Here is a 13,105-nt window from a genome sequence, read left to right on the forward strand (position 1 = left end):
CGCCCCGTCCTCCGCGGCGCGCGCCCGGCACCGCCCCTCCTCCGCGCCGCGCGCACCGGCACCGCCCCTCCTCCGCGCCGCGCGCCCGGCACCGCCCGTCCTCCCCGGTGTGTGCGCCCGGCACCGCCCGTCCTCCCCGGCGCGCGCCCGGCACACCGCCCCTCCTCTGCGCCGCGCGCCCGGCACCGCCCCTCCTCTGCGCCGCGCGCCCGGCACCGCCCGTCCTCCCCGGTGTGTGCGCCCGGCACCGCCCGTCCTCCCCGGTGTGTGCGCCCTGCACCGCCCCTCCTCCGCGCTGCGCGCCCGGCACCGCCCATCCTCCCCGGTGTGTGCGCCCGGCACCGCCCCTCCTCCCCGCCGCGCGCCCGTCCACGTCCTCCCCGCCTCCCGCCGCCGCACCGGCACCGCCCGCCCTCCCTGCCAGCGTAAACACATCACTGCCATGCTGAGTAAATGCCACCACGTCCCTGGCACGAATGCAGACATGACCCATTTTATTTCTCCTCCTTCGCCCAGCTCGCGTGGCGCCAACACTTCCGCGGCAGGAGCGGCCGGTACGGGAAGGAACGCGTGTGGCCTCCATCGAGACGGGGCTCGCGGCAGCGGCAGCCAAACTGGCACAGCAGGTACGGGACCGGACCCACCCCATCCATCCCCCACCGAGACGGCCCAGCAACGGGCACGGGGCTGAAAAGAGTCGAGGAGAAGGCGGGGCCATTGGGGAAGGCGGGGTCAAGCTGCAGAGTTTTAAAGGGCCTGTAAATGTTTCTGTCGCCTGAGGGGGTCGGAGAGGAGTTGCCCAGAGTTTTTCCCATGTTGTCCGTGAAAGGCGCCGTAGAAATGAAAGTTCTGTTTCTCTCTTTCCTTCTCCCTTTTTCCTTCCGCCCTTCCTTGCTCTTCTCCCAACCGTGGGCGGGGCGCCCACCCTAACGGACGGGGGGTGGGGGGGGGGCCCCGGCCTAACGTCGCTCCCGAGACCCGGCACCCCCGACAGTGCGGCGCTCCCTCCGTACTGCACCGGCAGTGTCAGCCCTCGAGCGGGGCTCGGACCCACGACCTTCCGCCTCAGGGGGCGAGAGTGACGAGCCAGGCTGGCAGCCTGCACTGAAGGAGGGACGGGGTAAGGGGTGAGTTTGAGTTTGAGAGGAGCAGTGAGCCTCGCTTGTGCCGCGGTGGGGAATGCGAATAACGAGGAGACGGTGGATCGAGATCAGCGGGAGAAGGGCGGGGTCTCTTTCTAGTCCTTTTGCGTCCCTTCACGATCTTATGCTGGAGAGCTGAAGGGATAATGGTGCTCAGTCGCCTGCTCTCCCTCCGCCTGTCTGAGTCAGCTCTCTCAACAACAAAACATCCCCAGGAGCGATTGTCAAACAAAATTTGATGCCGAGCTGCAGAAGGAGGTATTAGGACAGGAGCGTCTTAAAGGAGGAGAGAGAGAGAGGCGGAAAGGTTCAGGGAGGGAATTCCAGAGCTTAGGGCCCAGGCAGCTGAAGGCACGGCCGCCAATGGAGGGCCGACGGAAATCGGGGGATGCGCAAGAGGAACATCGGAACAGGAGCAGGCCATTCAGCCCCTCGTGCCCGCTCCGCCATTTGATAAGATCATGGCTGATCTGTGATCTAACTCCATATACCTGCCTTTGGCCCATATCCCTTAATACCTTTGGTTGGCAAAAAGCTATCTATCCCAGATTTAAATTTAGCAATTGAGCTAGCATCAATTGCCGTTTGCGGAAGAGAGTTCCAAACTTCTACCACCCTTTGTGTGTAGAAATGTTTTCTAATCTCACTCCTGAAAGGTCTGGCTCTAATTTTTAGACTGTGCCCCCTACTCCTAGAATCCCCAACCAGCGGAAATAGTTTCTCTCTATCCACCCTATCTGTTCCCTTAATATCTTAAACTTGGATCAGATCACCCCTTAACCCTCTAAACTCTAGAGAATAAAACCCCAATTTGTGTAATCTCTCCTCGTAACTTAACCCTTGAAGTCCGGGAATTGGAGGAGCAGAGATCTGGGAGGGTTGCAGGGGCGGAGGAGGTTACAGAGATGGGGAGGGGGGCGAGGGCCATGGAGGGATTTGAAAACAAGGATGAGAATTTTAAATTTGAGGCGTCGGGGGGCCGGGAACAGGTGGAGGTCAGCGAGCAGAGGGAGGGGAGTAATGGGTGATCGGGACTCGGCGCGAGTTAGGATATGGGGCAGCTGAGTTTAGGATGAGCTCAAGTTTACGGAGGGTGGAAGATGGGAGGCCGGTGAGGGGAGCGTCGGAATAGTCGAGTCTGGAGGTAACAAAAGGCACGGATGAGGGTTTGAGCAGCAGACGGGCGATGATACGGAGGTGGAAGTGGGCGGTCTCGGTGATGGAGAGGATCTGGGGTCAGAAGCTCAGCTCTCACTGTCTCTCTTTCTCTCCCTCCGCCCGCCCGTCCGCCGCCCGGCCCAGGAGCAGCAGAAGACCCAGAAGAGGAAGTCAGGCAAGAAGAAACCGACGCCCGAGGAGGCGGCTCATAAGCCGCAGCCGGACAGCCCCGTCACCGAGCCCAAGGCCGAAGTCTTCTCGGGGAGCCTGGTCGACCACGAGTACACGGCGGGGCCCAGCACCTTCGGCCTGCCGCAGATCAGCCGCGGCTCCACGCCCATGGCGCCGGGCGTCTTCCTCACGCAGCGCCGAGCGTCGTCGTCCTCGCAAGGCAGCCAATCAGGCGAGTGCTGGTGGCGTATCGAAGGCTGGGTGTTCCCCCTCTCCGCGGCCTCGAGGGAGAGAGAGAGAGGGCGGGGAGGGGAGGGGAATCCGCCAGGGCTCCCGATCACCGCCCGGCGATTCCCGCCGGGCGGGGTCGCGGCAAACGGGCCCGGCTCCGCGATGCCACCCCGCGGCCGAATAGCCGACCAGTTACCCGGAGGGGGGTTCCCTAATCTCACGGCACTCGGCGCGAGTTGGGATACGGGGGCAGCAGAGTTTTGGATGAGCTCAAGTTTACGGGGGGGGGGGTGGGAGGCCGGTGAGGGGAGCGTCGGAATATAGTCGAGTCTGGAGGCAACAAAAGGCACGGATGAGGGTTTGAGCAGCAGACGGGCGATGATACGGAGGTGGAAGTGGGCGGCCTCGGTGATGGAGAGGGAAGCAAGCCTTTTGAAAAGGAGGGGGTGGGGGGAGAGAGAATTGGAGCGGGGAAAGAATAACCCGGTGAGAGCGTAAACAGTGAGCGGATTTTAATATTTGATCTTTTTTCCCTCTCCCAACCCCCACCCCCCCCCCCCAAATCCCTCAGCAGGTAAACGTCCAAAGAAAGGTTTGGCGACAGCGAAACAGCGGTTGGGAAAGATCCTGAAAATTCATCGGAATGGAAAACTCTTGCTTTGAATATTTTTCTATTTTATATATGTTGGAACTGAAAGTGTTTGTATATCTCTGTACAGTCGATTTTCCTCCGACACTAAATATTAACCCCTCCCACCCACCCACCCCCCCCCCCTTCCTCCACCCCTGTCCCATTAACACCCCACCCCCCCCCCACCCCCCCGAACCGTGATGGGGGTTTCTTTGTTGAGTAGAAAGGAAAATGAAGAGAGAGTGCGAGCATCTTTATGTGTGTGCGGGTGCGTCTGTGTACGAGCCTATCTCGAGAACAACTCGCCCTGGACTGATTATGATCTGTGCTTCCTGGACGTCCTCTTCTTCCTCCTCTCCCTCTCCCTCCCCCCTCCCCTTCGCCCCGATCGCTGACTCTCAAACCGGGTCCAGACGTCCGAGGGAGTCACCTCAACACACGAAGGCATCGTCCTCTTCGCTTCTGCCGTCGACCTGCTACCCCGCGCGTAAGTTGCTGTCTCGAAGGCGACGCTGATCGGGAGGTGGGGGGGGAGGGAGGAGCGCCCTCCCCACCTCGGCTACAAGGTGACTCTCGGGGTTGGCGGGGTGGTGGTTTGGGGATGTCGGAGGTCAGGAGCAAGAACGGAAAGAAGAAACGAACAAACTGCCTGTCTGAATCTTTGTGTGTGTGTTTTCTTTTTTTTAAGCAGAGGCTATTTGTTTCTCTAACTTCCTTGTTATTTTAAACCCCCCCAACTCCGGGTCTCCCACTCACCCTCCGACCCCACCACGGCCAAGACGGGCGAGCTGGCAAACCTGCTTACAAGAACGTGCCCCAGTTGCAGCTCTTGTGCGCGGGGCGTCGGGAGGTGAGGCGTCAGCGACTCGGGGACGCGCTCCGCCTTGCGGTTTGTTTTTCCCTCCGTTCCCGCCTGTGGGGAGAAGCCGGAGCCCTTCCTCGCCCATTTCCCCCCCCCCCCCCTCCGCGGTGCCACGGCCAAGGTTGAGGAGACTTGATACCATGAGGACAGCGGGCGCAAGTCCCCACCCTGCTGGCTGGTGTGACTCCCCAGGCTATAACGCACATCTGCATTAATTAGACGTTTCATTTATAAAGTCTCTCTCTCTCTTATATTTTTTTTTTGGTTCTCTTCTTCCCGTTTCTTTTTGTAAAAAGGAAAAAAAATACATAAAGTCATTAGTTTGTAACAATTTTTGTAGTGCAGCAAGTTTTTAAAAAGTTGGAACGTATTCTTGTTATTTAGAGAAAAAAATCTTGGTTTTAAAAACAAGGTTTTGAATTTTGCCTTTCTTAATCTCCTGGTCAGAATGTGCTGCGAAGGAAGAAAAAACGCAAGGGGCGGGGTGGGAGGAGGGAGGCAGACTCAATGTATATAATATATTAAAAAAAAATCTTACATCTGTCAACTTTTCCCATTGTAAGTTCCTCTGTCTGCATTCATAATGGAAATTCCCTATGTAAACTCGTCACACTGTCATGGCTCCCTCCCACCAGTCGGAGCTGTGACAGCGCCACCGCTGGCAGGAGGGAGAAATCGCAGGACGAATGACTGACTGTAAAATGGGAACTAAATCACACCTGTGCGCCCTGGTCCAATTATCCCCACCCGACAGCCTCACTTCCCTGAGGACTCTACGTGGCTGCCTGTGGGACCGTGTCCACCATAGGAGGTCGACTGGTTTTCCTGCATAAAATTGCTCGTGACTAATCTGAGGACCGTTGTGCTAGTTAGCTCTGAACCTGTCCTGCTCCTTAACAAGGACGATGCCAGAACTGAGAGGTTATAACTATCAGGAAAGACTGAACAGGCTGAGCAGGTGACCTGATAGAGGTCTTTGAGATTACGAGAGGATTCTGTAGGGTAGACGTAGAGAAGATGTTTCCACTTGTGGGGGTAATCCAAGGGGCCATAAATATAAGATAATCACTAATAAATCCAATCGGGAATTCAGGAGAAACTTCTTTATTTAGTTTCATACAAAGTGTGACGGACGTACTTAGTACAAACTTTTATCTTCCATAATACTCAAGTTAAGTCAGTGGAGGCACTGCTTTACAAGGACACAAACATCATACCGTGTCAGGCACAATGTATTATTCTGCTGCCCCAAAGAATGAGCGTATGCCCCTTTTAAAGTACCAAGTCTAATTGCTGTTAAGTAAACTCTGGGTGAGTTCCGACACAGGTCAGTTGAGAGGCTGCGGACCTCACCGCTCTGGTATTTGTCGCTGCGCATTCCAAATGACGGCATGGGCCTCCGGGAACTTCCTTGGGGTGGGGGGGGGAGAGGCCCCTCCTGATCGGCCGCCATAATTTCGGCGGAAGCCCCCCAAGTTGACGGGGGGGGTGCGAGGTTTGCCGCTAATGTTACAGTGGCTGAACCCCAAGGGAATTCCCGGCGCGTTTCTTTGTAATTTGTTTTTTTTTTAAGTGTGTCAGGGAGTGTGTAAAGTTTTTACGTGTGTGCAAATAGTATAAACTTTTTTTAAAAAAGTTGTCACTTTGTTGGCGCAGCCTGGATAATACTGTGAATAATGTTATCTTAACGTCCTGATACCTGGTGAGGACTGGACTGACATTCCCTCCCCAGACTGATTTTTGCATTGGACCCTTTAGATAATTCTCTCTCTCTCTCGCGCTCTCTCACACTCTCTCGCTCGCTCTCTCTCTCTCTCTTGCTCGCTCTCTCTCTCTCTCTCTCTCTCTCTCCCTCTCTCGCTCTCTCTCTCTCTCTCACCGTATGACAGGTAGGTAGTGATAATTGCTTTTATTTAAGGATAGATATTAAGAAAGAGCTCTCATGTAGAATAGCACCTTCAGGACAACCCGAAGCACTTCACGTGCACCTGATTATTTATTGAAGTCTTGCCACGGTTGCTCTGTAGCCAAATCCAGCGTGATCCCACATCCAGCAATGAGGCGAATGACCAGCTGATGTGTTTTTTTTTGGTGGTGTTGGATGAGGGAGGAATGTCGGCCTGGTGTCAGACCCTGTAGTAGCCGCCCCACACCTGCAATCTGAAACTGTCTCCCTTAAACCCTACCCACCCACGTTGTCGCATCTCTCGCAATCTTCTTCACCCCCTCCTCCCCAAAAGAAACCCTGCAAACCTACCTCCATGGCCCTCGTCTTCAATCACCTGCCCCAGACTCTCCTCCCAACTTTAGCCGAGCGTCCGATTTTCAGCCTTTCCTCTCACGGAATGCCTTGGGACATTTCGCTGCACCGAGCTTGCTCCTACTTTCCACTGACGAGCCTGTCTCTCAAGGCTGCCAGCTGCCACCTCCGTACCATCGCCTGTCTCCACCCCTGCCTCAGCTCATCTGTTGCCGAAGCCCTCATCCGTGCCTTTTGTTACCTCCAGACTCAACTATTCCAATGCTCCCCTCACCGGTCTCCCATCTTCCACCTTCCGTAAACTTGAGCTCATCCAAAGCTCTGCTGCCCCCGTCTCCTAACTCGCACATAATCCCCTTCACCCATCGCCCCCTGTGCTCGCTGACCTACACTGGCTCCCGGTCCGGGAACGCCTCAATTTTAAATTTCTCCTCCTTGTTTTCAAATCCCTCCATGGCCCTCGCCCCTCCCTATCCCTGTAACCCCCCCCCCCCCAGTCCTACAACCCTCCCGGATCTCTGAGCTCCTCCAATTCTGGCCTCTTGCGTATCCCCGATTTCCGTCGCTCCACCACTGGCGACCGTGCCTTCAGCTGCCTCGGCCCTAAGCTCTGGAATTCCCATCCTCCACCTCTCTCTCTCCTCCTTTAAGACGCTCCTTAAAACCTGCCTCTTTGACCGAGCTTTTAGACACCCGTCCTAATATCTCCTTATGTAGCTCGGTGTCAAATTTTGTTTGATAATCGCTCCTGCGAAGCACCTTGGGACGTTTTGCTACGTCAAATGCAAGATTTTGTCATCGAGCCTATGCCACTTTCTGTCGTCACCGTTTCTCCGTAATTCCCAAAGAGCAAAACCCCTCCAGTATCCGCATCCACTCTCACCTCCAGTGTTCAAAAGCCTGGCCAGTTGCTTTTCAAATGAGGTCCGTGTGGGGACCCTGGAGAACAGTCGGCGTTTAGTTGACTGACGGCTGGCCGGCCGAGCGCCGTCAAACTGGCAAAAAAAAAAAGGCAAGAGCCCGACCTCTGCGTGGACAAAGGGCCCAAGCTTTGGAGTGGGTGGTAGCTGGGGCTAACGCGTGTGCAAGGTTAATGGTGACAGGCGATGAACGACAGCAAGGGGGAGCGGGGGATAGGCCGCAGCAAGCACTCAGATGTGGAAGGCCAGTAGGACTTGGGAGAACTAGGGTCGTGTGTTAGAATCGAGTCGAAGAATCTCGCCCCGGTTGGAATGAATTCGCTAAGCGTGACAGGTAAGTGTTACAAGAAGTGTGTAACCGTGCGCCTATATGCAAGCTCTTAAACGTATGGCCAAGAGGGAGAAATCAAAGTGAAAGCTGATGGTGTTGCCTTGTTACACATTAAAGATAGCTGTTTTATTGCAAGTTTAAGACACATGGGCTTTATTTACCCACAACATCGATTTGAGCGAAATGAGGGAAATGGGAGGTTCCCAGCCCCCCCGCCCCCTCCCGGCGGCTCACCAAAGTTCACTTCACTTTGCCTTTATTCGGCCTCAATGCTGGATTTTTGTTTGGGTCCACACACTGCTGCCTGTAGGTCCGAATTTTCTCGAGGGCCCTGCGGATAACCAGACCCCCCTTTGCTGGCTGCAGCTTCTTCTCGTGGTGTTGGCGACTGGCCATCGGGTCCTTGAGGTGCCGGGCCCGACCCTGCTTTTGGAGCGCCTGGCTGCTGACCGAGATCCGCCTGGGAGCTTGGCCGAGAGGCACAGACCTTCTGCTCCCGGCTCCAGCCCTGTGTTCGCTGGAAGTCCCCTCGATCTGCCTCAGCGACGACTTGGACGCGTCAGCCGGCTCGCCGGCAGGCTTTGGCGGCCTCGCTTTCGGCGGCCTCCCCGGCGCCTTGGCCCCGCCGGCGCGATCGCTGACGGGCTTTGCTGGTTTCTCCGGCGTCTTGGCCCTGCCGACACGATCGCCGGCGTGCTTCGCCGGCGTCTTGGCCCCGTCGGCGCGATCGCCGGCCAGCTTTGGCGACCGTGCTTCTGGCTGCTTGGCCAGTAGGTTCTTGGCTGAACCGCTGTGGTCGCCGGCAGGCTTTGGCTGTCTCGCCGGTGTTTTGGACGCAGCATTGCGGTCACCAGCAGCCTTTGATGGCGCACCTTCCGGCTGCCCCAGTATTGGCTCTGACTTCGCCTCTTCGGCAGGAGCAGGCTTGCGTGCTTTCTCCAGGATTAAGGGCTTCACCTCCTCATACTTCTCCTGGTAGTAGTCGATGATTATCCTTCTCGTCACTGGGTGAAGGAGCGGAGTGTGCAAGTGGCTCAGAAGTATCTCAAGAGGCAGCATCTCTGGGGACGCGGAAGTCTCGCAGTCCAGGTACCGCGGGTCCAGAAACTGGGCGAAGGTGTTGGTATCAGACATGATGGCCAAGAAGTCTTGGAAGTCGACCTCCCTGCCTGAATTAACGGCTGCGCATTTCACCTTGTCCGGGATGAATGGGTTGTTCAGCTCAATCGACATTTGGCTCATCATGTTGAGCAAACCCGCCACCTCAACGCGATCCTGGCCGTTCTTGTCGAAGAGCTGGAAGACCTCGTGGAATGCGTCGACCTGCTCGGCTGTCGGAGGGCGCTCCTCGTATTCCTCTTCTGGCTCCAAGATGTCCAAGTACTGGATCAGGCGGTACACCGACACCCCCATGAAAGTCTTTTCGCCCCTCAGCGGGAGCTCGTCGTCTGTCTTCTTCGATCTCAGCTTGGCCCCTTTCTTCTTTCTGTAGTAATAGTCGATGATCGTCATGGTCGAGCTCTCCGAGAGCAGCTCGGCCTTCAGCAACGTGGCAAGTATTTTTAAAAACACCCCGTTGTCCAGGTAGCCCTTCTGGAGACTTGAATCGTCGCAGCTGTTCGGCAAATCCGAGATGAACTGGGAAAAGAGGTTGGCGTCGGTCATAACGGCCAGGAAGTCTTCGAAGCTCACTGTGGCGTCTTTGTCAATGTCCATATGGCTGAACGCTTGGCGAATGTGTGTGTCGTTTAACTTAAAATTTAGGGCGTCCAGAATAACTTTGAAAGTGAGTATGTCAAAGGATCCCCCAGTGATATCCATGAGAATGTCGTAGACTTGATGTAAGGCTTCATTCACATTTTTTGCTGGATGGAGTGCCTTGATGGTGTTCTCTTCATTCAGCTCTTGAACAATTGTTTCGACGTCTTTTGTATCCCCCTCTCCCTCCGTCGCTGGCGGCGTCCCCTGCCCGGTCGCTGGCGGCGTCCCCTGCCCCGTCGCTGGCGGCGTCCCCTGCCCCGTCGCTGGCGGCGTCCCCTGCCCCGTCGCTGGCGGCGTCCCCTGCCCCGTCGCTGGCGGCGTCCCCTGCCCCGTCGCTGGCGGCGTCCCCTGCCCCGTCGCTGGCGGCGTCCCCTGGCCGGTCGCTGGCGGCGTCCCCTGGCCGGTCGCTGGCGGCGTCCCCTGCCCCGTCGCTGGCGGCGTCCCCTGCCCCGTCGCTGGCGGCGTCCCCTGCCCCGTCGCTGGCGGCGTCCCCTGGCCGGTCGCTGGCGGCGTCCCCTGCCCGGCCGTTTGCGGCGTCCCCTGCCCGGCCGTTTGCGGCGTCCCCTGCCCGGCCGTTTGCGGCGTCCCCTGCCCGGCCGTTTGCGGCGTCCCCTGCCCGGCCGTTTGCGGCGTCCCCTGCCCGGCCGTTTGCGGCGTCCCCTGCCCGGCCGTTTGCGGCGTCCCCTGCCCGGCCGTTTGCGGCGTCCCCTGCCCGGTCGCTGGCGTCGCCTCCTGCCCGGCCGTTTGCGGCGCCTCCTGCCCGGTCGCTGGCGGCGCCTCCTGCCCTGTCGCTGGCGGCGCCTCCTGCCCGGTCGCTGGCGGCGCCTCCTGCCCGGTCGCTGGCGGCGCCTCCTGCCCGGTCGCTGGCGGCGCCTCCTGCCCGGCCGCTGGCGGCGCCTCCTGCCTGGTCTTCTCTGCCGTCTCCTCCCTCTTCAGCATCTCCCCCGCCATCTGCTCCTCCTCCATCACTCTCTCCCCTACCGTCTTCCTCTTGACCAGATTTTCTGTGGTCCCGCCATCTTTCATCATCTGCCCCAATTTCTCTGCCACCACTCCCACCACCCCCTCCTCCTGCATCGTCATCTTCTCATCCTCCACCATCTTCCCTATTACGTTCTGCATCACCTCATCCACCACCTTCTTCACTGCCTCCACCACAATCATCACCACAGTTTCCACGTTCTCCACTTGGACTGGTCCGTGCTCCTCCCCCATTTTCTCCTGGTTGAGGTCTGACCTGGCTCCAACCTCGTGCTTCAGAATTGACTTCCTCCTTGGCTCCTTGGCCGCCTGCCGTTCCATCTGTTTGGCGTTCTCCTCTTCCTGGAGCTCCGCCACCTTCTCAGCCGCCTGGCCCAGTACCTGATCCACCTCCTCTTCCGCGTTGTCCACGACCCTCTCGACCGTTTCCACTGTGTTATCCATCTCCTTCAGCGTGCTCCCGCCCCCGCTCCTCTTCCTCTCCGCCTCCACCAGCTCCCGGATCACCTCCTTCACGTTTTCCACCGACTCCCGTTGCCCCCTCTTCACCTCCTCCTTTTCCCTCGACCCTTGTTCTGACCTGTCGCCATTTTCCTTCAGCGCTTCCCCCTCACTTTTCTTCCGGTTTTCATTCTCTTCAGTCTTTGCCCTGTCTCCCATTTCCAATTGGGGCTGTGCCTTCTCTCCTGCTGCTGCCCTTCCGCGCTAAATTGATTTCACAGCTGCCTTCTCTGAGTGCGAAAGGTTTTCTCATTTAAGGTCCGTGGATAATAGCTGCTCAGAGGTCCTGTATGGTGAGCAGGAGGGTCCTGTATGGTGAGCAGGAGGGTCCTGTATGGTGAGCAGGAGGGTCCTGTATGGTGAGCAGGAGGGTCCTGAATGGTGAGCAGGAGGGTCCTGAATGGTGAGCAGGAGGGTCCTGTATGGTGAGCAGGAGGGTCCTGTATGGTGAGCAGGAGGGTCCTGTATGTGAGCAGGAGGGTCCTGTATGTGAGCAGGAGGGTCCTGAATGTGAGCAGGAGGGTCCTGAATGTGAGCAGGGGGTCCTGAATGTGAGCAGGGGGTCCTGAATGTCGAGCAGGGGGTCCTGTATGTCGAGCAGGGGGTCCTGTATGTCGAGCAGGGGGTCCTGTATGTCGAGCAGGGGGTCCTGTATGTCGAGCAGGGGGTCCTGTAGGTCGAGCAGGGGGTCCTGTATGTCGAGGAGGGGGTCCTGTAGGTTGAGGAGGGGGGTCCTGTAGGTCGAGGAGGGGGTCCTGTAGGTCGAGGAGGGGGTCCTGTGTGTCTCACCCCAGGTTTTTGTAGGGACGAGGCCTTGTTCAGATGCACTAGCTGACCTCAGACTGTGTGTCATTTTCTCCTGTATTCTTGTATCTCTGATGTCACCCATCAATTGTCCATCATTATCGACCCAGTCTGTCAGCAAGGTCACAATGATGTTGCTGGCTTACCTACAAATACCTGCGGGTGGCAGAATGATTGAATACAAGGCCGGTGGGTCAGTTAATCTCATTTGCTTGGTTGGCACACCAGTAAAGGGGCCAGATTTTATCGTTGTGAATGTTGACGGCATCGCACCCTGGGGCTACAAACTGGCCAACTGCAGTTAGATCTTCACACCTCAGAGCTGTGTGTGTTATAACACAAAGAATTACTGCATCTGAAGCCCACACGTGCAGTTAAACCAACACCTCAATTGTGGTTTAACGCAACGAACCCGTCCCATCGCAGGCCACGTGTGGTATAACATGAATAGCCCACTCTTGTATCAGACCCATGTATGGTCATAGAAAATAGAATCATAGAAAATTTACGGCACAGAAGGAGGCCATTCAGCCCGTCGTGTCCGTGCCGGCTGAGAAACGAGCCACCCAGCCTAATCCCACTTTCCAGCACTTGGTCTGTAGCCCTGTAGGATACGGCTCTTCAGGTGCACATCCAGGTATTTTTTAAATGAGTTGAGGGTTTCTGCCTCTACCACCCTTTCAGGCAGTGAGTTCCAGACCCCCACCACCCTCTGGGTGAAAAACATTCTCCTCAGCTCCCCTCTAATCTTTCTACCAATTACTTTAAATCTATGCCCCCTGGTTATTGACCTCTCTGCTAAGGGAAATAGGTCCTTCCTATCCATTCTATCTAGGCCCCTCATAATTTTGTACACCTCAATAAAATCACCCCTCAGCCTCCTCTGTTCCAAAGAGAACAACCCCAGACTATCCAATCTTTCCTCATAGCTAAAATTCTCCAATCCTGGCAACACCCTCGTAAATCTCCTCTGTACCCTCTCTCGTGCAATTACATCTTTCCTGTAATGTGGTGACCAGAACTGTACACAGCACTCAAGCTGTGGCCTAATCAGTGTTTTATACAGTTTTAGCATAACCTCCCTGCTTTTATATTCTATGCCTTGGCTAATAAAGGAAAGTATTCCATATGCCTTCTTAACCACCTTATCTACCTGTCCTGCTACCTTTAGGGATCTGTGGACATGCACTCCAAGGTCCCTCACTTCCTCTACACCTCTCACTATCCTCCCATTTATTGTGTACTCCCTTGCCTTGTTTGCCCTCCCCAAATGCATTACCTCACATTTCTCCACATTGAACTCCATTTGCCACTTTTCTGCCCATCTGACCAGTCCATTGATATCTTCCTAC

General features: G+C 56.6%; 1 protein-coding gene across 1 annotated transcript in view; it reads left to right on the forward strand.

The window, feature by feature from the left end:
• LOC137306835 (histone lysine demethylase PHF8-like) overlaps window positions 1–4,704 on the forward strand; it is a 41,594-nt gene extending 36,890 nt beyond the window's left edge. The window contains exons 10-12 of the mRNA XM_067976233.1: window positions 517–626; window positions 2,445–2,703; window positions 3,274–4,704. Of these exons, the coding sequence (XP_067832334.1) occupies window positions 517–626; window positions 2,445–2,703; window positions 3,274–3,365 (461 nt within the window). The 3' untranslated portion in view covers window positions 3,366–4,704. The remainder of the gene's footprint in view (window positions 1–516; window positions 627–2,444; window positions 2,704–3,273) is intronic.
• Window positions 4,705–13,105: the final 8,401 nt, after the last annotated feature.

This window comes from Heptranchias perlo, chromosome 45 (assembly GCF_035084215.1).
Source record: "Heptranchias perlo isolate sHepPer1 chromosome 45, sHepPer1.hap1, whole genome shotgun sequence".
Lineage (NCBI taxonomy): Eukaryota > Metazoa > Chordata > Chondrichthyes > Hexanchiformes > Hexanchidae > Heptranchias > Heptranchias perlo.